The sequence below is a fragment of the Cavia porcellus genome, unplaced genomic scaffold (assembly GCF_034190915.1).
Source record: "Cavia porcellus strain 051 isolate PalLab524CR breed Dunkin Hartley unplaced genomic scaffold, mCavPor4.1 scaffold_10, whole genome shotgun sequence".
Lineage (NCBI taxonomy): Eukaryota > Metazoa > Chordata > Mammalia > Rodentia > Caviidae > Cavia > Cavia porcellus.
Window position 1 is genome coordinate 68349787 of NW_026947493.1, and position 25107 is coordinate 68374893.

At 42.1% G+C, this 25107-nt stretch overlaps 1 protein-coding gene across 2 annotated transcripts; it reads left to right on the plus strand.

Moving 5' to 3' along the window:
* Positions 1-1616: 1616 nt before the first annotated feature.
* On the plus strand, positions 1617-24828 carry Ndufaf6 (NADH:ubiquinone oxidoreductase complex assembly factor 6). 2 transcript variants are annotated; one of them, XM_003479923.5, is made up of 9 exons: positions 1617-1841; positions 3861-3960; positions 8641-8763; positions 14038-14094; positions 17366-17468; positions 18578-18711; positions 19780-19881; positions 22041-22097; positions 24077-24828. In XM_003479923.5, the coding sequence occupies exons 1-9, from the start codon at positions 1645-1647 to the stop codon at positions 24203-24205; spliced, it is 1002 nt and encodes a 333-aa protein (XP_003479971.1). In that variant the 5' UTR covers positions 1617-1644; the 3' UTR covers positions 24206-24828. The 2 variants fall into 2 exon arrangements, with proteins under 2 accessions (XP_003479971.1, XP_023417481.1); XM_023561713.2 differs by having other exon boundaries at positions 1701-1841; positions 3861-3964.
* The last annotated feature ends 279 nt before the right edge of the window (positions 24829-25107 follow it).

Genomic DNA, 25107 nt, shown 5'->3' on the forward strand with positions numbered 1-25107 from the left:
GAACAGACAGAGGAGGGTCCAAACTAAACATGTACTGCTAGTTATGTGAAGAAAGACTTCAACCCACATAGAATCATCTGTTAGGTCTCAGACCTAAAACAGTTCCACAGATCACAATGACTTCTCAAGTTACACACTGCATATCCCTTCTAATACTTGGGTCACCTGGCTATCTAATTCCAGAACAAGGCACACAGCATTCTGGCTACAGCCAGAGCCTACAGCCTAGTGGTATCAGAAAAATGTTCTTTAAAGACCTTTCTGCCTGGGTCTAGGACCTGGCTTAAATTAAATTTTTTACACAGATGAAAGGCCCTGGAAACACTGACCATCTAAAAAGGAGCAAGAAAACATTTTGTACTTTTAAGTGAAATGTTGCTAAACAGCATAATTACCCTAGTTCCCTAAACCCTGGGAGTAACTTTTGTGTGTTTACAAAGTATCCAAACTCACACTTTCTGCAGATACCTTCTTGGCACTGCCTGCCTTCTTGCTGTCTACTTCACAACAAATTCTACCTATACTTTTGTATGGCCCATGTATCTTGACTGAATGCTTTCAAGGGCACCAAGGACCAAGGACCAAGGAAGCGAGGGTCTGATTCCTAACTGCATTAGGACCTGGTTCCTAGTGACAACTAATTTCTGAGGAGCCTGAGAATAAGAGTTTCAAAATAGGGCCATATACCATGTAAACAAATATTTAAAAGCTATAAATCAACATACTAAGCTGTCAAAATACGCTTTATCCTACCTTGATAAATACATCTTCATAAGGACCTAGAAGGTCAGTTTAAATTGGAATTTTCAGACACCTTGGAATTCCCGCTAGACCTTGGAGACACAGAAGAGCAAGGTCTGACCTACAGCCTGCACTACTACCCTCTGCAAACACTTTGGACTAACAGAGATATTCTGAACGTTTAAAAAAATTTTGTTGTTGTTGTTTCTTTTGAGACAGTGTCTCACTAAGGCCCTCAAACTCGCAGCAATCCTCCTGCCTCAGCCTCCTGGATGCGCGCCCCCATACCTGGTTCGAACATTTAAATCTTACTTGAATTTTAATGTGAATGGAGGCGTGTCAGCATCAATCATGTTCAAAGGACTCTTACAGGGAGTAAAAAGAAGCGAAGTAATGACCCTGCCCGTCTGAAAACTGTTTAGTGTGTAGTGGTAGAGGCAGGCAATAAATGGGAGCTACAGGTAGCGGTTTACTGCGCCTGTCAAGGACCTTTTTCCACTTGGGCGACAGACATGCCATAGGCCTCTGGAATGTGTGTGAGCTTCTGGTTGTCATCACACCTGGGCATTTGTACAGCAAACGTCTGGCAACGCGCCGGCCAGGGCCTTCCCGGACAGTCTTGTAGCGCCCAAAGTGCCAAGAGCGCCCCACCCTGCAAAACAGGGCAAGCCACCGCTTCCTGCAGGTGCTCTGTGGCCACCTGTGAATAACTGGGACAGGGGACTCGGTGAAGGGCCGGCAGGACTCAGGCGGAGCAGTCCTGGAACTGCGGCCGGCCGACAGCGGTCGCAGGCTAGACGCAGAGGGCCACAGCGACCCCTGGCTCTCTGAGCGGCGTCTGCGGTCGGCGGGGCGTCGCGCACGCCGGCGGCGCGGGGTCGAAGGTCACGCGGCGCCGGCATCATGGCGGCCTCCATGCTGGGCGTGCCCTGGGGCGCGCTGCGGCTCGGCCGTCCTGGTCTTTGCCGCCGCCGGCCGCCCCGGGGACTGAGGGTGCACGCGCAGCTGCTGCCATGGCCCGCGGAGACCGGCCGGAGCGTGGCGGCGGCCAGTGGTGCAGGCGGCCCGGGCACAGCCGCTTACTGCATGGAGCTGCTGCGGTGAGAGTCGGGAAGCCGCCTTAGGGTTGGGATGGACGGCGGGGACACCAAGACCTGGGACTGGCGGCCCGGGGAACTCTGGTCGGGGTGTGTGAGTGTGTGGAGGGAGCGTGTGGCAACAGCAGAGGCAACACACTGTGAGGCAACAGTGTGTCACATGGCCACAAAATTGTGGCAGAGTAATTTCGGCTGCCCACTCAGATCACCTCGCCTGACCCTTTTATGTTAATTAACTTTAGCGTTTTTTGTAGGCATACTTCTTTTTACTCACAGGACAGGTAGTAGTTAATTTTAACGGCAATAGTAGCTACCTTTGCGTCTTTTATTATGTTCTGCGCAGTTTTAAGTAGTTCTACAAGTAGTCTGTGTTCTGGTAGCGCTGGGAAACCTGGGTATATTGGGAGTCGCTTCTTAATTATTTGTGGAGATGGGTTGTGAATGCCTTGGAGCCCAGACCTAACTGATGAAATTAATGGTAAAGTTGCCTCTGCCCTTTTTTTTTGCAAAAGTGTACAGTCTCAAGTTTTAAACTGCCCCGTCTCGCTGGCGTCTGACAAGTACTGTATGACTGAACCACCCTAGATTTGATTGGAGAGGTAAAATACATGTATTTTGAAGAGTGAGAGACAGGCAGACAGACAGACAGAGTTAGCTAGTGTGAGTGAGCTGGGGATCCAACTCAGGGTCTCATGGATGCTAGGAAAATACTATTCCATTGAGCTACACCTCTAGTCCCTCATTATTTTATTGTTTTAGACAGAGTTTTGCTATTTTTTTCCAGTCTGACCACCAACTACTGGACTCTTACGTTAGCCTCCTGAGTAGTGGGGATGACCGGCATACACCACTGCATGCATACTCCACCGCATGCATACTTCAACGCATGCATACTCCACCACACCCATACCCCATGCACGCATAGTCCACCACACGCATACCCCACTGCACCTATACCCCACCACACACATACCCCACCACACACATACCCCAACGCGCTCAAACCCCATGCACGCATACACCACTGTACCCATACCCCACTGCGCCATAGCCTTCTGCACCCATACCCCACTGCACCCAAACCCCACTGCACCATACCCCACTGCACCCAAACCCCATGCACCCATACCCCACTGCACCCATACCTCACTGTACCCATACGCCACTGCACCATACCCCACTGCACCCAAACCCCACTGCACCATACCGCACTGCACCATACCCCACTGCACCCATACCCCACTGCACCCAAACCCCACTGCACCATACCGCACTGCACCATACCCCACTGCACCCATATCCCACTGCACCATACCCCACTGCACCCAACCCCACTGCACCCATATCCCACTGCACCCATACTTCACTGCATTTAGCCTGACATTATTGTGATTCTCAAACTGCTGCAGGCTTTGTCGAGCCAGTTTGTGTTTTCTCCATTCCTTGAATGTTTCTTTACTTTGCACTCAAGAGGATGTTTCAGGCTTGCTTTGTGATTTCTATGCCTCAGCCCTGGAGTCAGTCATTTTCCAAGGAGTCCTAGGTTCTTTCATGAAGAATAGTGTTAGGAATCAAGATCCAGGAGCACCATGAATTCCCTGATGCTGGGATTATGGGGGCCGTGGTTACTTCTAGGCTCTTACAGCAGATGCTGCTGGGAAATGTGAACGCACACCCTTTACATCAGTTTCTGTGTCTTTCTGTATCTGTATTCTACTTTCTTAACTTGATTTCTCTTGCAGCTCATCTGAATTCTTCCTAAAAGTAAGGAGAATGGAAACAATTAAAATTTTAAATACTGCATGAGCAAAAATAGAGATTTCTTTTTTAACTTGCCTAAAATGGAAACAAATACAAGGTTTTTATAGTTGTAGAGATTTTTTAATAGTCATTAAAAAATAAGAAATGTCATATCTATTCTGAACTAAAATGTCATTGTTTTCAGTTAATTTTGGTCAGTGTTTTGTGTGCTGTAGGGAAGGTAAAGAATAACTACCTTTTTCTCTCCCATACTTGTTACAGGAAACGTGATTATGAAAGTTATTTATGCACCCTGCTGCTCCCTGCAGAATCCCGAAGCTCTGCTTTTGCACTGAGGGCCTTCAATGTGGAACTGGCTCAGGCTGGTATTAAGATACTTTAAGCTATTACTTGCAAGATGATGATATAATGTAATTAATGCTGAAGCATAAATTGCAATAGTTGTAATTTATACATGAGATGTGTTTAAGGTTCTACTGGTAGTTTTCTACTGGTACTTTTTCCTGTTATTTGGCCTTATAACTACCAAAATAAAACTAGGTAATGACCTCTGCTATTTGGGCTTAATTCAGTACCAAAAGTATAACTAGCTAATGACCTTAATATTTCTGGAAATTGCCTGTCTGGAGTTTTAATTTCTTTTTCTTAGGAGCTTAAACACTGTAAAGTTCAAAGTACACACTTGTCTATTAATCAAATAGGTTAATCATTATAGGACTGTGTCTTTTCTCCAGTAATCGTATAAACTACATGTGTATAGCAGTTTTTCAAAGCATAAATTGAAGTTTTATCTTTAAGTTGAAGTGGGAAATGGAAACAGTTCTAACAGACTCAGGTCTTAGAGTATGCTGAGTTTTGTGTAAGAAACAAAGGAGAGGTCTTTTTTCTTCAAATGTAATAAATGTGTACAGATACGAAACATTGAGATGGGAGAGAGAAGCAAGCAAGTTTAAGTAGAACGACCTTGGTTTTCTCATAAATTGAATGGAGAGGTCAGATACTGGGAGTGGAGGGAAGGCTGCAGGGTTTTGAAGAGAGTGGCAGATCCGGCACAGGTTCTGTGTTGAATGTGGTAAGAAGTGAACAAGGAGTAGATGAAAGATACACTTACGGCACCAACGTGCAACTGAGATCACAAGTGTGAATCTGCAGTCTCCTGGACCAGCTATTTTTTCCTGGTCTAGCTGCTCTCCTAGCTGTTCTTCCCTGTCACCTGTGAGTCAGAGTATTTCACCTTATCCTTTGTCAGGTACAAATTATACATTGACATATTCAGCCAGTCAGATTTTACTTTATCTTATGTAGGGTTGTTTCTTGAGGTACTGGAGACTGAACCCAGGATCCCAAACATGCTCTGCAAACAGGCTACCACTACCTGATATCTGAGCTGTATCTTTTAGTCCTAAGTCAGCCACAGTTTAGCCGTAAAAGTTCCACCGTGGTCTTCCATTATAATTTTTAGATGACTAAACTTTTTTTGAGACAGAGTACATGCCAGCCTTGAACTTGGAATGCTCTTCCCTCAGTGTCCTGAGTCCTGAAATTACAGGCATGTGTCATCATGCCCTGGCATTTTATTTATTTTGGCAGGGTTTTGCTAAATTGTACAAGCTGTTCTCAAATTTGTAACCCTTCTGCCTCAGCCTTTCAGATACTGGGATTATAAGCACCAGCCAGCACACCCAGCCAAGTTCCATTTTAATGAAGTAAACCCCAAGATTCTCCCTGAACTCTCCATCACTTTTTAGGAGCACCTTGTCCCCTCTTTGCATATACAGTCTTATGCATCTGTGTATTCAACAGATACTGTCTAAAGTATGCTAAATACTGTTGTAGGCCCGGAAATGTAGCGTTGAATACATACAAAGACCCTGCACTCAGTGAACAAATAAATAACTTCATAATGTATCAGAGGAGATAAGTTCTGTGGAGGGGCCAGGGAAGGCTGAGCACGGAAGCAGTTCCTATTTTGTGGGTCACAAGGAAAAACCTCACAGAGAGGGTGGCATTGGAGCAAAGGTGTGAAGGAGGTGTTGGAGTGAGCTGCACAGATATTTGGACAGAGTATCTAGGTGAAAGGAACAACAAGCTCAAAGGTTCTGAGGTGCACTGTGCCTGGAAATTTCAGAGAGCAGAAGGCCAGTGCTGGCCAGCAGGGCAGGGAGGGGAGCATGGGAAGACGGCAGAGTAGATCTGAGTGGATAATGGGACTTGGAGACCACCGAGCTCGTTGTGACTTTTATTCCAGATGTGAAGATGCTGGAGGATCCCGAGCAAAGAGAGACTCACCTCTTGGTCGTGTTTTAAAAGCTCGCCCTGTTGCTATACTGCTGTAGTATGCCACTGGGACCTGAGCATTGAACTTTGCTAAGAAACCTACCCTCCACCAGGATCATTTAACAAACAAGCAAGCAAACAATGTTTGTTTGTTCGCAGTGCTGGTTGTCAAGCCCAGGACTTTATACAATGCTAGACAAGAGCTGTACCACTAAGTTATGCCCTGCCCTTGGCCCCAGAAAAACTTATTTGAGAATAATTGTACACATAGGAAAGTAAGAATAAAACAAATAATACCCATATATCTTTTTGTTAGTATTTTTCCCCACTTGATTTGTATTCTGTATATACATATTTTTTTATTAGAATTGGTTCATTGGTAATACATAGTTACCACATTCCTCATGAGAAGTTGGTACATGTATATAGCACATCTAATTCTTTTATTTTTGTAACTATTTTTTTCTTTCCTCCCTCCCACTCCCTTCATGTCCTGGTCCTCTTCCCATATGCAAAAGGTCTGTAAAAGGTCTATCTCACGGTTTCCCATTACTGATCTTTTTTTTTTTCTTTTGGTACTGGAACTCAAACTCACGACCTCACTTTCCAGGCAGGTGCTGTGTCACTGAACTATATCCCCAGCCCTATTACCTATCTTTTATTTTGCTCTTTATTTTTATTTTGGGTTTCTCATATAAGAAATGACATGACATTGAAGCTCATGTGACTGATTTATTTTACTTAGCATTATGGTCTCAAGGTGCATCCATTTCCCTACCAATGATTCAAGTTTATCTTTCTTTAAGGCACAATAGTACTTCATTGAATGCACTCACATTTTTAAAAAGGATTCATTTTGTCTTTTTCCTTTTTTTTTATCGGTACCGGGGATCGAACTCACGACTGCCTGCTTGCAAGGCAGGCGTTTATGCCGCTAAGCTAAATCCCCAGCCCCAAAAAGGATTCATTTTAAAGTAACTTGGGTATAGTGTGGCTTTTATCGCTATCACCTTGAGTGTGTATTCCATGACAACAAGGCTATTCTCTTATGTAACCATATGTAACCATAGTGTGGTTATGAATGAGTGAACTTAACATTGATACACCATACTTTTTTTTTGAGCTACTGTTTAATTAGTTTAGTTTCCTGGTTTTCAGTACAGTCCTTTACAACATTTCCTTTTCTTTTTGTGTCGGATCTAAACTACCATCATGTATTATATTTACTTTTCATATATTTTTAGCCTTCTTTCATCTTTAGCTAGGTACATATACATAGTGTTTCTTTGTCTTATGTGCCTTTGAATTTTTTAAAAAACAATACTGTTCCTTTTAAAAAGTAGAATTAGGTGAGGATTTAGCTCTGGTGTAGAGCAGCACTCCCATAGGATGTGTAAGGCTCTGGGTTTAACCCTAAAAAAGTTTCTCGTTTGGTGTTTATTTTTCGTGATGATTGTATTAAAGTTATGCATTGCTGGACTAATATTCTTTTAATGGTGTGCCCTCTTCAGAGAATTATAGGAGGCATGATATATCCACCTGCCTGTATGTGATGACCTTTGTTTTGGTCACCTAGTCAAGATGTTATGACTACTAATAAGTTGTTTGTAAGGAGACATTTTAAGGCCACAGTTCTCATCAGAATTTTCCTCCTAGATATATATTGCACTGGTGATTTTTGCCAGAACCTAAGATCGTTTTTTTTTTTTTTTTTTCTTTTCTTTACTTTTCTTTTCTTTTTTGTGATACTCATAATTGAATCCATATCCTTCACACTAAGGTACATCTGCTTTGAGACAGAATCTTGCCAAGTTGTCCAGGCAAGGCTTGGAGTAGAGACCCTTCTACCTCAGCTTCCCAGGGTACTGGGATTGCAGCTGTGTGCCACTATGCCTCTCAAAGGAGGCCATTCTTAGCAGTTAGTGAGGGAAGTAGTTCAATAATTTTTTTAAAAACTGTTAATGAGTAAGTGAGTTTATTTACATGCATTTGGTAGGGCTTGTATCTAGCCGTCTCCCCAAAGCCTGATGCAGTTGTAGTGGGGTTTTTTCGGAGGTGGCTGCATCTAGATGTATGGTGCTTGGATCAAGGGTGTGTGGTTACTGAATCAGTCCACTGATTGGTTTGGCACAGTTCTGGGTGGGATTAAACGTATGAGTACTACACCTGCCCTAGGATGGGCAGCCTGCAAAAATATAAGGGATGAAAAGAGGGCAGCTAGTAATCCTGGCTGCCATGGACTATTTTTCCTCAGTAATACTCCTCTGCTATCTGCCACCCTACCCTGGAGCCAGCCGACTGTGGACTGAAATCTCTGCAAACTGAACCAAGTAAACCTTTGCTTCCTTACCTTTGGGTGCTGGGTATTGTGTCTCAGCAATAAGACAAGTAACTAAGACACGCATGCAACACAATTCACTCTGTGGTGTATAGTTTTATAGGTTCTAAAAAAGTGAAGTCGTATATTCGCCATGGTAGTCATGACAGACTACAGTTCCGTAAATTAACATGTTCGTGATGGGGCCATAATTCCTCTGTCGTGCTGCCAGGTGGCTCTGAACCACCAGTGGTAATGTGCATGACTGTCCCAGCGAGTGATTGAAGCTGCTTGATGGGACGGTGATGGATTTATTTTTCATTGTGATTGTATTAAGGTTATGCAGATGTTCAAGTGAGTGGGAGCATGTTAACTCAGTCCCTTCAACAGCGCTGGCTTTGGGGACTATACACAGTACATTTGTTAAAGTTGTGAACCTGTTTACAGGTGAAGGACTCAGTTTCTGAGAAAACAATTGGACTGATGCGAATGCAGTTTTGGAGAAAAACTGTGGAAGATATATACTGTGACAACCCACCACATCAGCCTGTGGCCACTGAACTGTGGAAGGTAAAGCAAAGCAGAAAGAAAAAGAAACTGCTAGTTTTAATTTGTAAGAGCCTACTTTTTGGTGATGATGGTGGAATCTACCCTGAAAATTATCATCAGCTAATGTAATATTCAGATCCATGTTAATCTTGGTACAGGAATTTACAATCTTCCACTGATAATCTGAAGAGGTATTTGGTATGTTTCTTTTTTGTGTGTGTGCCTTGCCGTATAGTTTAGGCTGGCCTTGGACTCAGTGTATGGCTCCAGCTTGGCCTCAGATTTGTGATCTTCCTGCTGTAAGGTCTGGTGTATTTCTTTCTTTTTTTTTTTTTTTTTGGTCTTTTTCGTTTTTATTGGTACCAGGGATCGAACTCACGACTGCCTGCTTGCAAGGCAGGTGATTATGCCGCTGAGCTAAACCCCCAGCCCCTGTATTTCTTTATTAAGGGGAAAAAAGGGATTTTAGTATCTTGTGGATTACTTATGTATTTCCTCATGTTTAGCTGTAGAATTTAAATCCTGCAAGCTTTGATGTAATAGAAGGTAAATTTTCTCTCTGTCCAGTAGCTTCTCACACTAGTTTCTGGACTGCAAATCCAGATTCAGGACTGTAGAACAGCATAGATTAGGCTTCTGTGAAAGGAGACTTGCTCTCAGCATGTTCCACTTACAAATCTAAAACTACTTTGTAGGTTTGCCCATTCATTGAATTTTGGATTTTAAGAGAATGGAAAGCCATGGACTAGAGCAGTGATGGGAACCGTTTAGAGCACCCAGTGATACCAGCAGCCCGCCGTGGCAGGCGTGCCAGATTCACACCGCTGGGCTAGAGTACGGTTTGTATAGCCAGATGTATACGGCGAATGGTTTTATATTGAAGCAGGCATGCGGAGCCCTCATCCATAAATGACCATGGATAGTTTAGAAATCTGTTAAACCAGTGGTGGCAAACCTGTGGCATCAGTGTCATCGCCAGCCATTTGTTATTGAAAGCCCTGAAAGGTTCACCATCCCTGTGGGGTAAACCGTGACTGGTGTCTTTGGTTACTGATCCGTGACCCCACTGTAACGTGATAAGTGCCAAAAGAGGGTTTGTGCAACGTGAGCCGCCGACAGACCTAACAGTGGCACTCCTCTTCTCAGGTCTGTACATCAGCAGAGGCAGGCCTGGTTCTGGGGCCCCAGACTGACTCCACAGAGCCCCGTACAGATGGAGGGCCGGGCCCCCTTCCCCACCCCAGGGACAGAGAAGAAAGGGAGATGGGAAGCTGTGAGCAGTAGATTAGCTGTGTACCTCTTCTCATTCCACTTCAGGGAACTCGAGCCAGGTGACTCAGATAGAGAAGAGTTTCTGTAAACTCCAGAAACTCTTCCTGTTTATTATTTTCACACAAGCCTGTCTGCAATGCAGGTTTGTGTTGACACTTGCATCAGAGAGCCTGGCCTTAACCAGGCGTGGTGATGTAGGCCTGTAATCCCAGCATTCGGGAGGCAGAGGCAGGAGGATTGCCTTGAATTTGAGGCTAGTCTGGACTATACAGTGAGTTTCAGGCCAGCCTGAATAATATAGTGAGACCCTGTCTCAAAAGGAAGGAAGGAAGATAGATCAATCGATTCTGCCTTTGTCAGGAATATGGAAGATCAGAGATTCCTTGTGCCAGTTTATCTATCTTTGGCTTCTCTTTAAAAACCAGAAGATACATTTGAATTACAGTGTGTTTACATATGTGCTGATTTAGGATTAACAATTTGTCCAGTTTTAATGAGATGTTTACATTTTTTAAGGAGTTTTGGGGCTCAAACCCAGGAGTGCTGTACCACTGAGCAGCCCTTTTTATTTTGTTATTCTGAAGCAGCATCTTGCCAAATTGCCCATGTTGGCCTTGAACTTGGGATCCTCTTGCTTTAGCCTCCCAAGTAGCTCAAAGTATAGGTGTTTGCCACCGTGCTTGACACTGAAGGCAGATTCTGTTGCAGAGGTGATGGTGACGTTGTGTCATCTAAAGAGCAGTTTTCTTTTTTTTTTTTTTTTTTTTTTCTAGACAAGGTCTTGCTATGTAGTTCAGGCTGGCTTGGACTCACTATGTAGCCCAGGCTGACCTCGAACTCCTGGCAGTCCTCTTGCCTCAATCTCTGGAGTGCTAGAATTACAGGCATGTGCTGCCAGGCCCAGCTGAGAGCCCTTTTCTGCTCTAGTGTTTCACTGGTGTTTTCAGGACACAGAATAGTTGAGTGTAACCCCCATCCTGCCCCTGGTCTCAGTAAGTTGCTAAATTGCCCAAGCATGATTCTTCCTCAGTCTCCCCGAGTGCTGGGGTTACAGGTGTGCACTGCCACACGAATATTTGTAGATTCTGCATTCTGTGTAGAGTTTTCAATTTTTCTGCATATGAATATCAGTTGTTTGATTTTATGTTTTATTGCCAAATTTTTTACTCTACTTGGCTTCATTTTCCAAAATTCATACTTTATTCAGGAGATAGTTTAGCTTCTTTTAAGCATTTCGTCTTTTGCCTTGAACTCTAATTTCCTTCGGAAACAGAACCTTATTTTTGTGGTCAAGGAACTGTGCCTGTTAATTGCTTTCGTTGTCAGTAAATAAGAGTTTGACTTTTCATTGATTAAATATGTAGCAAGTGCTTTTCCATGTCAGCAACATGCTTCATGGTTTGTTCACAGAGATCAAACTTGCCTGTTCTGCTCGGACAAGTAGAAAATAGACTGAGACAGGAGGCCGCAGTGGTGGCTGCCTGCTTCCTGGGACCTGGGGAAATCCTGCTGGGCTTCCTGCCGTAGGGCAGTAGCGGCACTGAGCTGAAGGCGCTTGGAGCTCACTGCACACGGCCCTTTCACCCTGTCAGGTGCCTGCCAGATCAAGGGGACCCAGTTTTCCCTCCTTAAAGCCAGTGTCACATAAATCCACACTGACGAGCAAGTGTCCATGCCACAGGAGAGTATTCCTTGAAGTGTAAGACATCTCTCAGACTTAATATTTCTGAACAGAGATATATACTCTTTTTATAACTAGAACAGTTACTGACTTTAGTAAATTTAACTGTGATGTAACACATTTGTCTGGTTTCATGTTTATATTATGATTTTCTGTTTTCTCTCCAGTATAGGATCCAATCTAGCGTCTAGAATGTACTTGTCACATTGCTTTAGCTTACCTAAATCTGGAGCATTTCCATGGCTTTTATCTGCTCTGACATTGACATTTTTAAAGACTGTAGCCCCCTGCCATTTTTTTCCCCTCCCTAGAATACTCCTTTTGGATTTGTCTAATGTTTTTGCAATATTGGATCTAGGTTACCCTCTGACCTTTTTTTTCCCTCCCTAGAACACTGATTTTGGATTTGTCTAATATTTTCGCAATATTAGATCGAGTTTACCCCCTGCCCTCTTTTTTTTCCCTCCCTAGAACACTGATTTTGGATTTGTCTAATGTTTTCGCAATATTAGATCTAGGTTATAGATTCTTGGCTGGAATGAGTGATGTCTTTCTCAAAGTGTCACATTGGGAGTGACACTTTATTTTTTTATTTTTTTTGGAATGGAAGGTTGAACCTAGGGCCTTGTGCATGCTGGGCAAGTCTTTAAATTCTTTTAAACTTTCCATTTGAGACAGTCTTACTGTGTTGCCCAGGCTGACTTTGAACTTGTGATCCTCCTGCATCAGTTTCCCAAGTAGCTGGTGTTCACCACCATGCCTGGGCTCTGTCTCTCTGTCCTTTACTGGCTTGTTGATTTGTATAACACAGTCAAGATGTTTCTGTTTTTCTTACTGTGTAATTATACTCGCAACTAATCAGCCACCTTTTCCCTGATCCTTTTTTTTTGAGACAGGGTCTTGCTATCACTATAGCCTTGAACTCACTATGTAGCCCAGACTAGTCTCGAACTCACTGTGATCCTGCTGTCTCAGCCTCCCAAGTGACAGGTCAGGTGTGTGTCACCATGCCTGGCTTGGGGCCTTGATACTTTAAAGCTATGCAATTATTCTTCTCTTCATCCAGATTCCTCCCTTTGCTTAGCAGTCATTGATGGTTTTGTATGATTCAGTCTGCTATTATAGTTGCAAAATGAAAATTTCCCAGCTCAGCACTCTGTCCACATTTACCAGTTGGCACCTGGCATTCTGTAAGACTGAGCTCGCTCTTCCCTGTTAGTCATAAGTCCTTCTGTGGACTTACAAATTCGTGGGATTTTTCCCAGTAGTTTATAATTTATCAGTGTGCTTAATCACTTTGATTTAGACAGAGGGAGCCCCTTTAAATTGACTCCTAGGTCTTTATGACTTGTCTCCTTTTTTTTTTTTTTTTTTTTTAAGTACTTTTTTGTTTTCTGGTAATAAGATACTCTTAAGATTATCTGGAACTTCACCTTATTCCTCTTGTTTTTCTTTCTTTCTTTTTTTTTCAGTCAAAGTCTTGCTATGTAGTCCAAGCTGGCCTTAAACTCACTGTATAATCCAGGCTGGCCTAGAACTCATGGTGACCCTCCTGCCTCAGCCTCCTGATTCTGGGATTACAGGCACGCATTAGCACGCCTGGCCCCTTATTACTTTTTTTTTTTTTTTTTTTTTTTTTGTCTTTTTCCTTTTTATCGGTACTGGGGATTGAACTCACGACTGCCTGCTTCCAAGGCAGGCACTTATGCCGCTGAGCTAAACCTCCAGCCCTGCCCCTTATTACTTTTGAATCACCTGTTGCCCTGGAGCCCTGATTCCTTTGGGAGGAGTAATTTAGAGACCATGTTCTAGGTGGCCTCTTTCTTGCTAGAGTATCTGTACTTTCTAAGGCAACAATTTTTCCTGGAGATTATTTTCATTTGACTTTTGTATTTTTGAAAAAGTAGTTATTTTTGCTAAGTGTACTTTTTTTTTTTTTTTTTTTGGTATTCGGAATCAAACTCATGACCTTGAGTTTGCCAGGCAGGCACTGTGCTGTTGAGCTATATCTCCAACAAGACTCTTGCCTTGTGGGAGAAAGGTTCTGTATAATATGTTGGGTACATTGTACAATAAAAAAATGCATTGTGTCTTGTTTTTATTTGAGCGGGATTGTTAAATGACCAATAATAATATGGAGATAGTGGGGAAGAGTCAGAAACACTATCTTGAATATTTTGAAATGTTTTCTAGTAACATTTCCTTTTTCTCTGATACTTAATACAGTTGTCTATCTGGGGATAAACTGTTAAAAATGTTCCCTTATATTTGATTTATCTTTTCAGATCTAGAGAAGTTATATCTAGTACTGTGTAAAAACTTCTAGCACTTTTGTTTTTTAGGCTGTCAGAAGACATAATCTGACTAAAAGATGGCTTATGAAAATCATTGATGAACGAGTAAGTTGATGTTTTCTTCTTTTTTAGCCCTTAAATAGTTCTTCAGGGAAGAAATGTTTTAATATCTATATTAATATTTTAAAGGAAAGAAACTTAACAAGAACTGTGCTGTTTTACCTGTATTCTGCCCCCAGATGCCAACCTTTTCCTCTGTTTTGTCACCTTGAGATAGTAGCAAAAACAGACACCTGGACAGAAGCTTGTCCGCAGCTGCACAGTACTGGTTGGGTTTTTTATTGTTAGTGATACTAGGGACTGACCCAGGACCTTCACACCGAGCTGCGTCTCTACCTCTTTGTGTTTTTCTTTTTCTAATTAGTTGTTTTATTAATGTTTAATAATTATTCATATCAATGAGATACAATGTGATATGTCAGCATATGCATAAAACTTGAACCGATAATTAGCCGTTACGTATAAAACATGAGCCAAGATAATTAGCAATTCCTTTTTCTTTTCTTTCTTTTTCTTCCTTTTGAGACAAGGTTTCCCTGTGCAGTTCAAGCTGGCCTTAAACTCACAGTGACCTTCCTCTCACCTTATCCTTTTTTAAAATTTATTTTGATTTTCATTAGTACCTGTTTGTAGTAATGATAACATTCATTGTAGGGAATTAGTATGTATATAACACATCTTAATTCTTTTTACTTCCTTTTCCCTGCATCTCTTTGTATCCCTCCCTTTTGCAAAAGAACGCTCTCTGTTTCCTATTATTTGTATTTTATTTTGCTCTTTAAATTTGTACTTTTGAATTTCTCATACCTTGCAATATGTAAGCTTGAGTGTCTCATTTATTTTATTTAACATTATTGTCTCATCATAGCTGCCATGATGGAAGAAGCCTATCTATCCATCAGCAAATGAATAAGTAAAGAAAATGTGGCATTCACACACAGTGGGTACTATTCTGCCATAGAGAAAGATAAATGAGACAGTTGTAGGAAAGTGGGTGACTCCTGAGACAGTAATGTCAAGAAAAATTACACAGGAAGTACCCCAACCAAGGAAGTGAAAGGCCTGGGTAACAGCAACTACAGTAGAGTACTCTGAGAAAGGGGTGGAAGAAGGCAGCTGAGGACGGAGATATCCCCTGGTCCTGGCCAGGGACAGTGTTGTGGAAATGGCCGTACCACCCAACTGATAAATAGGTTAATAGAAGCCCACTCAAAATACCAGCAGCATTCATCACAGGACTAGAAGTAACAGCCGTAAAATTTGTATGGGACCATAAAATATATATAGCAAAAGCAATCCTGGGTAACAAGTGCAAGGCAGGAAGCATCACAATCCTGGACTTAAGATTATATTACAAAACTATGGTGACAAAATCAACATGGTACTGCCAGACAAGCAGTTATGTGGGTCAATGGAACAGCGCTGAGGATGCAAAACTACCCTAGGTACATTCAGCCATTAGTAAACAGACAAAAGAGCCAAATGGTAGAAGAAACGTGCATTCTTTAACAAATGGTGCTGGGAAAACTAGCTGTACACATGCAGAAGATTGAAGCTAGACCCATATTTCTCACCATGTACTAGAGTGAAGTCAAAATGAATAAAAAAAAGAAAAACCCTAAACCGTAAGACAAAGCCTGACCGGGCGTGGTGGCACACACCTGTAATCCCAGCACTCAGGAGACTGAGACAGGAGGATCGCCTGGGCTACATAGTGAGAATCTATCTCCAAAACCCAAAAAGTAAAATAAAATAAATCAGAAACACATCTACTGGAAGATACAATAGATAAAAATCTTAGGGGCTGGGGATTTAGCTCAGCGGCATAAGTACCTGCCTTGCAAGCAGGCAGTCATGAGTTCGATCCCTGGTACCGATAAAAAAAAATCTTAAAGGCACTGGCATAGGCGAGAATCAACAAAAGGGATTATGTCAAATTAAAAAGCTTCTGCACAGCAGAAGAAATAACCGAGTGAAGAAATAGCTGCAGAATGGAAAAATACTTTTGTCAACTGTTTTTCAGGCAGAAGACTAATGCTAGAATAAAGAACTCAAAAAAAATTAGACCCTTTTTCAAAACTTATTTATTGAATTTAGAGATAGAGTCTTAAATGAATTGTCTGGGTAAGCCTTCAATTTATGATCCTCCTGCCTCAGTGTTCCAGAGTTCTGGAATTACAGGTGTATGTCACCATGCATGGATAGTTTTGGGGCGTTTGTTTTGTTTGTTTTTGAGACAGAGTCTTGCTCTATAGTTCAGAATGGTCTTGAACTCACTACATAACCAAGACTGGCTTTGAACTCACTGTCACCCTCCTGCCTCAGCTTCCCAAGTGCTGGGATTTCAAGCATGCACCACCATGGCCCACTTAGTTGAGAATTTTTAAATGGAAACTTTATACTTACACAAGGAGTTGAGAGAATAATGTACTTTCATGTATCTTCTCACCCAGTTTTAATCTTGTTTCATGTGTATTCTAACTTCTCACTGACCCCCAATGATTCAATTATCTTAAAGTAAAACTCAGAGTATCACTTGACCTGCAAATGCGTGTGTCTTAGGAGATAGACTTCTCAGAAACATAGCCACAATACGATTATCATACCTTAAAAAACTACATTTATAATTCCCTTCCTTAATACCACCAAATACTATCACATACCTTCAGGTTCACCCAGAATAGTAGAGGGAATAAAGAAAGTTTGACAATTCTAGAGAATGAGATGCTGTGTTAAATTCTTAAAACTGAGTTCTGGGTCCAGTCAAGCCCATTAATTGATGTGTGGCCTGGCTTCACTTGTGTGGTCTTTTTATTTTATTTAGTTTTTACTTACTTTACAGTACAAAGGAAGGAACTCAGGACCTTCACACTGAGCTATATAGTTACATTGCCACCCCTTTTTCTGTTTTATTTTGAGACAGGTCTCACTAAGCTGCCCAGGCTGGGTTTGAAGTTGGCTGGCATCCTGCCCCTGAGAGTGCTGGCATTGTGTGTGCCACCACACCCAGCTTTACTGTTATCTTATTTCATGCAGTAATAAACCAGTGTGATCAATTACACATTTTTTGGAAGGGAGGGTTGAGGCAGAGTGTCATTACAGAGTCCCGGCTGGCCTTAGGCTCACTGCGGAGCCGAGGCTGCCTCCAACTGCAGTCTTCCTGCTTCAGCCTCCTGAATGCCAAGGTTACAGGTGTGCACCACCGTTCTTGGCTGACACTGTTATTCTTACTTAGTTCTTTAGGAAAAAGAGATCATCTTTTCGTTATAAGATACTGATATTCAAAAAACTTTATTTGTATTTTCTTTTACTGTAGGAAAAAAATTTGGATGACAAACCATATCGTAATATCCAGGAACTTGAAAATTATGCTGAAAACACACAGAGCTCACTCCTGTATTTAACACTGGAAATACTGGGTAAGTTGTGTTTTTATTTCATAGTTCTCTTTTCAAATAAAAAAGTACCTTTCAGATTTCCCTCCTAGTTTTGACAGTCTGAACATATTAGCACTGGAATTTGCCTTTGTGCTATAAATAAAGGAATACTTAGAAGTCAGAAGGAGGCTCTGCCTCTATGTCTACCTGTAAGGATAGGGACGTTCCAAATACAGTCCTCAGGCTGTCACGGAAGTACTCTAGGTATTTCATGGAAAAGCTCTGGTGACTCATTGAAACTTTATTTTTTTTTTTTTTTGTTACTGTATCATCTCTTACAAATTCTTCCTTTTCTGTCAGTGATACTTCTTCAGGTAAGAGAAAAGAAAGTAGAAAAATAAAACTTCATTTATGAAAGTTTTTGTGAAATTTTTCTCTCTTCTCATCTTAAAAACATTTTAACTGGGAACAGTGGCTCACAGCCTTAATTCCAGCCACTCAGGAGGCCGAGGCAGCAGCGTTGCAAGTTTGCGTCAGCCTGGGCGGCTGAGCAAGATCCCTCCCCGACATAAAGAGTGAGAGGATGTAGCTCAGCGGTACCCTGCCCATGTGCAGTCCTCGATGGTACCTTTCCTCCTCTGACTGGCCTGAGTTTATGGTGTCTTATTTTAATAAAGAAAACATTCTGCACAAGGACAGTACCATCTCCGTGGAAGTAGGTGGAATATCTTTATGTCACCCTGAAATACAGGTCCCCGTCGAACTTCCCAAACTCTGCTGCCTGTGATGTCTGCCATCAGGTGAGCATGGTAATGACAGTAAGAAGCAGAGACAGAGTGCGCTGAACAAGCTGGTGTGGGAATGGCACAGTGGAGAAGAAATAGAAGGCTTGTGATTAGTTTCCATGATAGCTGATTCAGATTCTAAGTGTATTCTCAGCATGCTGGTATTTGAGGAAAACATGATTCAGATCCTTGCTACTAGGAAAATGATCACTTTTCCCTGGAGCCCGGTTTTTTCCCACACAAAATTTTTCAGAAATAAAACATAGGATAAACACCTGCTTGTGTGTCATTAGGTGATTTGTCTGTGCTGTACTGATTTATGTACTGAAGAGAACAGAGCAGCCTTGTTTAACTTCCAAACCGTAGGTGTAAAGGATCTCCATGCAGATCATGCCGCAAGTCACATAGGAAAAGCACAAGGCATTGTCACTTGCTTGAGAGCAACGCCCTATCATGGTGGCAGAAGAAGAGTGTTCCTTCCCATGGATATTTGTATGCTGGTAAGGCTGCAGTTGTGACTTCTCAGAATTCATCCCAGGAACATGGGAAGTTGTTTCTGGGTTCTTTGCATAGTCTGTTCCAGTAAGTGCTTTGACAGGAATGTTTGCTGCTTCCTGCAAATGTTCTTCCTCCTTTTGTAATAGTTATCTGTCAGACTTTTATCCGTCAGGGCCTGATACAGTGGTACACGTTTGTAACCCCAGCTACCAGGAGGCCGAGACAGGAGGATCATAAGTTTGAGACTATCCTGGGCAATTTAGCAAGACTGTCCCAAGAGAAAAAATAAAAAGAGCTGGGGCTTAGCTCTGTGGTAGAGTACTTCTCCGGTTTTGACACATAGTACTAAAACTTTTTTTATGTTAGGTCTCTGGAGAAGCTGAGTAAGAAGGTCCAGGAAACCTCACCTGATGCAGCTTTACCTTGATGCCTTGCTCTCTTCTGAGCAATCTCAGAAATTATTCCCAGGGTTTACCTTGGCCTGCCTAGTTTTATTGGAGGAAATAATCTACTGGGAGTTGAACCAAGGCCTTTGCATTGAGCTCTATCTGCCCTGCCTCTGTTTTGAGTTAAGTTGCTAAATTTAGTCCAGGTTGGGCTTGAATTTGTGATTGTCCTGCCTCAGCTTCCCACAGTGCGGGGGTTATAGGCATGTGTTGCACACCTAGTTTAAAATCTTTTTTTAGGGGCTGGGAATTTAGCTCAGTGGCAGAAGTGCCCACCTGGCAAGTGAGAGGTCATGAGTTTGATCCCCAGTACCAAAAGAACAAAACAAAACAAAATCTTTTTTTAGAACTTTCACTTTCTGTATGAGATTCTTTAAACTTAGAATTCTGTGTTTGTTGTCTTTTCTATTTCTCTTTTACCTACAGCTGTTACTGATTTACATCTTATTGCATATTCCAGGTGTGCACCTGTCTTTTCCTCTCGCTGTACACACACACACACACAGTAAAAAACAGGCATTGTACATTCGTACTGTTCTGTCTGTACAGTACCTGTTTCCTTGCGCTGTGTTAATTGTAAGTGTGCTTGTAGAGTCTTAACATAATGTGTATTTTCCCACCCAGCATGGTGTCTCACAAGAGGACTTTCTGAGGAGGAACCAAGATAGACATGTGAGAGACGTGGTATACGACATTGCCAGCCAGGCACACTTGCACTTAAAGCATGTAAGTAGCTGCTTTTGCCCAGCCCCTTAGGAAGTGACTGTTTCTAGATGTGGCCGTGTGGTACTGTTGCCTTGGGAGTCTATTTCTCTTGGCATTGGATTTCCGGAGGGTTTATCTCGGGGCCTCACAAACCTCTCCCACTCCCTCCCTACGCAGGTGCCTGTGCCCGCTCTTGGTCACCACACCTGGGCTTTCTCAGGTGGGCCGCTCTGCTCGGTGCCCAGGTCCGTCAGCCTTGCCAGGGCTGCTCCTGTCTCCTCCCGCTTCCGGGACTTGTGTCCTAGCTGGGGCTTTCCGCTGCCTCTCTGGGAGCTCACCAACTTGCTCTTCTGCCCTGCTACTGCCGTCCACATTGTAGGCAGCCTGTGGATCCTAAAGTATCTCATTTTTCTCTCACAGTTAAGTGGGTTGAGTAAGTGGTTTGCACTCACAGTCACCCCAAAGCCCTCCCCGTCCTGGTACGGTTTATCTTGTTTTAACTTGGCTCTGTTCTGCCTGCTATACTGTAGTGGTTGCTAGTAAATAATCTCATTTTTGCTAAATTAGTGCTCTTGAGACAGGATTTCACTCGGTATTCCATATGGGTATTTTTTGTTTGTTTGTTTTCGGGTTTTTAAATTTTGTACCGGGGATCAAACTCATGACCTCACACTTGCCTGGGAAGCACTTGTGCTGCTGAGCTAAATCCTCAGCCCTTCCACACTGGTCTTAAACTCACTCGGGCTGGCCTTGAACTCAACAGTCTATCTGCTTCGGCCTCCTGAGTGCTGAGATTCCAGGTATACAGGTGACATCAGTGTTGCACAGTAGGAAACTGCCAGCACTATTGAGACAAGAGAGTTTGAGACTTGGGAGGTCACTTAGTAGAGGGGAAAAGTATGATTTAGAGAGAGTAGATGCTTATGTGTGTATACACACAACTAAAGTGAATCAGTGAGCCTTGATAACGGATTGCATCGTGGCAAATCAGGAAGAGGGGAAGTCGAAGATTGCACAAAGAATTCAGATGGTGCTGGTGCCATTTCGAGATGGAATGAAAAAGCAGTGGTGTGTTTGATGCTGATCTTTAGACTTTGGACTGGCCGCTGGACATGCTGTACTCGAACCTGAGGGCATCAGAGGTCATTTAGCAAGATGGGCTAATGAGGAATAAAAGATTGTGACTGAGAGAGGTCAGGACTGGAAAGAAGAGGCTTGGGGGTCACACACCAAGAGCTGAAAGTAGACGAAGAACCTCCTTGAGCTTGCTCGAGGCAAACATACACCTTGGCAAAAGAACCAGGGGCGGGACCTTGAGGGCCACCTCCGTTTGTCAGTACCAGGAGAAAGGGCCATTTCTTAGGAAGGAAACGGAGAGTCAGCGTCTTAAAAACCAAGGGAAGAAGGGAATAGTGAAGTTTTACATGCTGCAGAGAGACTGAAGAGAAAAATGACTGGTAACTAGTGAATCGCAGATGATCTTAGAGCTTTAGTAGTCTGTGCTGGGTGACGCCAGACGCAGAGTCAGGAGGTGGAGGCGGTATGCATTCTTCCAATACAAAGGGTAAAATAAAGACTCAAGACAAGAATGGGCCTGGCAAATGCAGGGTAGTGGGCGTCAGCCTCAGTGGACCTCGGTTCATAGCCCAGACTAGCACGGAGTTGGGTGGGACAGATGAGATTAGAGGAGAGTCTTTGAATCCCGTAATCTGCCGGGGAGTTAAAAACAGGAAAAATGAAGTAATAATGTAAGGACATTACCTTGCTTGTCTGTGTGGAATGCGTTAAAGGTTGAGAGCACAGAGGCAGAAAGATCACTGAGGAGGACCATCTGAGATCTAAACAAGTGGCCCTGCCAGTCTAAGCTAGGCGGTGCTGGGACTTGTTATTGCAAGTGTCTCTTCATTTACCCCTTATTACACAGGAATTTGAGATGTTGAAAGGATGTTGGACAATGCCAAAGCCAGTCCATAAAAAGGACAGAGTTTTTAATACTGTATAGTAGTTACTTTTCCTGGAGTCCTTTCTGCTTTGGGAACTAATGTAGGAGATGAGCTGTTTTCTTGCTTTGGAGAGAGGCCATCGTCACATTGTTCCCTTTGCTTTGTGCTCCCTTTCAGAGGAACAGTGTTTATTTGCCGAAATGTTTCAAACCAATTTCCTTTTCTTTTCTTTTTTAGGCGAGGTCCTTCCACAAAAGTGTTCCTGTGAAAGCATTTCCTGCCTTTCTTCAGACGGTAAGTACTTTAGCAGAGAAGGCTAAAGTAATTAGTGAAGCAGATGTGTATCATCGCTTCCTATATTTTATGAAGTTAGCAGTACAGTTCTTTCATGTGGAGTCTTTGGTTTTATTTCTCTATCTTACGGTGAGGTTTATTAGTTTATTAGTTACATGATACTTTGGTGACAGTCACATGTGTTTCCCAGAGGGTGGTGAGTAGAGTTGTCATTTTATTCACTCTGCAGCCAGATTGTAGTGGGTTGAGCTTGCTTTGTCTCATAGCTGCATAACCTCAGTTTACCCACAGATAAAATGGAAATAAAAGAAGGTATTGGGGTTGGGGTTAGGGATTTAGCTCAACGGTATAAGCACCTGCTTGGCAAGTGATAGATCATGAGTTCAATCCCCAGTACCAAAAAAAAGGAGAAAGTACCTCATAGGATTATTAGGTTACATAGTGCCAAAAAAGTATTTCTTTCAGTTCTCTTAGTTTTTTTCTCTGTTGTGACATCACCACGTTGTAGCACTGGCTCCAGAAAGTGGACTGCAGGCCCACACTGAGCTGGCTGTGTTGGAATAACCTAGAAATCTTTTTAAAAACATCTCTCATTCCTTCTTATTAAGATTCTTGGGATGGAGGAGAGAACCATTCTTAGGAGAATCTTTGATTTTAAAAGGTTTTTTAAAAATTTTCATGAAATTCTGATGTATATGAGAATTTTCTATTTATGTCTTCTAGGACACATGTAGTTTTAATGTAATTTTAAGGTTTTTCCGTATTGTGTGTAACTGAAGTGCTTTCATTTCACTACAGCATATTTTATCTTGTGAACAATTTTTTATCGAAGAATTTCTGGGTTGTATCCAAGACTTTTACTAGTGTAAAACAAAGCAGCAGTGTGTTTTCATGTTCCCGTTGTACATGCACCACAATTAGGATTTCATTTTAAAGAGAAAAAAAATGATAAAACAGTGATACAGAATTTCAAGACAAGCTCATAGAGCATTAACAATGGTTCACATATTGCATATTGTTATCTGCAGAGTTGATGCTGAGATTACAACTGGGATTTTAGAAGATAGGTGCTGTATTTGTTTTTGTGTATGCTTTTACCCCTGTAAATGTATAAAATCTGTAAAAAAGCAATTCTTTATTCCTATCTGTGTATTAAAGAATCTGCAGGCTGCAGCCCCTTGGGCATATCACCCAGGCTCTGTGCTGCTGAACTCTAGGGGGCGCTGTGCACATGGGCTGAGAGGGGAGTGCTGCCTCAGGATTGCAGAGTGCAATTTTAAGTCACTTCCCTGCTTAATAAAAAAGCTATTACAACAAAATAAAAATTTATAAATTAATAAAAATATTACAGAAAACAAAAGAGAGTACTGTGGTGTTTTCCATCTTGCCTTACCCTTTAAAGCTTTGTCACATTTATGGGGTGACATTTATAGAGACCTGTGATTATTCTCCCTGGTTAGAAATCATGTTTTCTGAAAGGAACACGCAGACCCATTAAACTTTCCACAAAATAATTTTTAAAAAGACTACTTGAACTCCCTCATAGAATTTGTGGTGGGAAGAATGTTTTCTTTTCCATGATTGTAACATGTTTTTTTGGTTCTTTTTTTGCTGCTGGGGATCCAATCCAGGTCCTCACATGCTGATCATGTGCTCCACCACTGAGTCCACCCCCAGCTCAAACATCTCATTTTTATTTCACAGCTTCTAGTTAGAAAACCTTATACCTTATTATGTATGATGTTAGAAGAAGCTTGGTATTTCTAGCAGTAGCTCTCTGATACTGATTTTTGTTGGTCTAATAGAAACTTCTGGGGAGGTTTTTTCTCTCTCCCTTTTTGAATCTCATTCAAATTTTTACTGTAAAATACCATCTCAAGAAAGTAAAATAACCTTAATACTGGTAATTTTTGTTTAGTTTGTTAGGAAGACTTGATAATTTTATGATCTAGTAACTGTTGTTCTTTTTTTTTTTTCAGGTTTCCCTAGAGGATTATTTAAAGAGAATTCAACGAGTGGATTTTGATATATTCCACCCATCTTTAGAACGGAGAAATACATTACTTCCTTTATCTTTGTATATTCAGTCATGGAGGAAAAGATATTAAAATAACTTCTGGGTACTGATGTTAACTTTCAATTTATTTGTTTTTGAAAGTATACTAGTTAGGGTTTTTGTTTAGAAACAGCAGGTGCTGTATCTGTTTCCTGAAGGATTTCTGGGTGTGTGTTGTGCACAGAAGTGGTGTGGACTTGCTCGGGACTAGGAACCCTGCTGACATCCTGCCATCAGACACCATAAGCCCAGGCAGTGGCTCCTGTGCCCTCCCTGGGAATGCAGAGCCTCTGGGAGGGAGAGGAAGTGTCATCCTGTCCCCCTCACTTACCCTTGAGAAGGGAAAGGGAAAGCCAGCCAACTTAGCCCTGGGATTTACAGCCAAAACTCACATGTTTGGGATAGCTAGAGAATGCATTTATTTAGGAATCATGAGGAGTGAACTCAGCCTTTGAGGAGTATCAGTCGCCGCTTTGAGGGCTTTGTATCCCTCACATTTTACCTTTACAACCTTGTGTGAAAATTTACCCATGACGATAAAACAAGGTAGGAAGAGCTGGAGCCCTAATTTGATTTTAGGTCTGGCTAGTCGAGAAGCTTTGACTTTGTTGGTCCCACCGCTTCAGTCTGTTGTGCAGCATTTTCATGATCATGAATAAAACTGCTTCAACAAAATGTGTATTTGTATTGTGATTTTAATTGACAGCATTGTATTGAACATCCACTAAGGGGATATACACTTTGTGTTATACATTGAGCTTCCAAGAGATAAGCACTGTCATATATATGAGATATATGTATTACTTGATCTTCTTAAAAATCCTATGAAATGAAACAATCTTTTGGTAATTGAGATTTCAATTATAAAATGGATACAGCTGGGGAAATTTTAAATTGTTTACATTGAAGAAAATATTTACATTGGTAGTACTTGGCAATTTTTTTTTTTTTTTG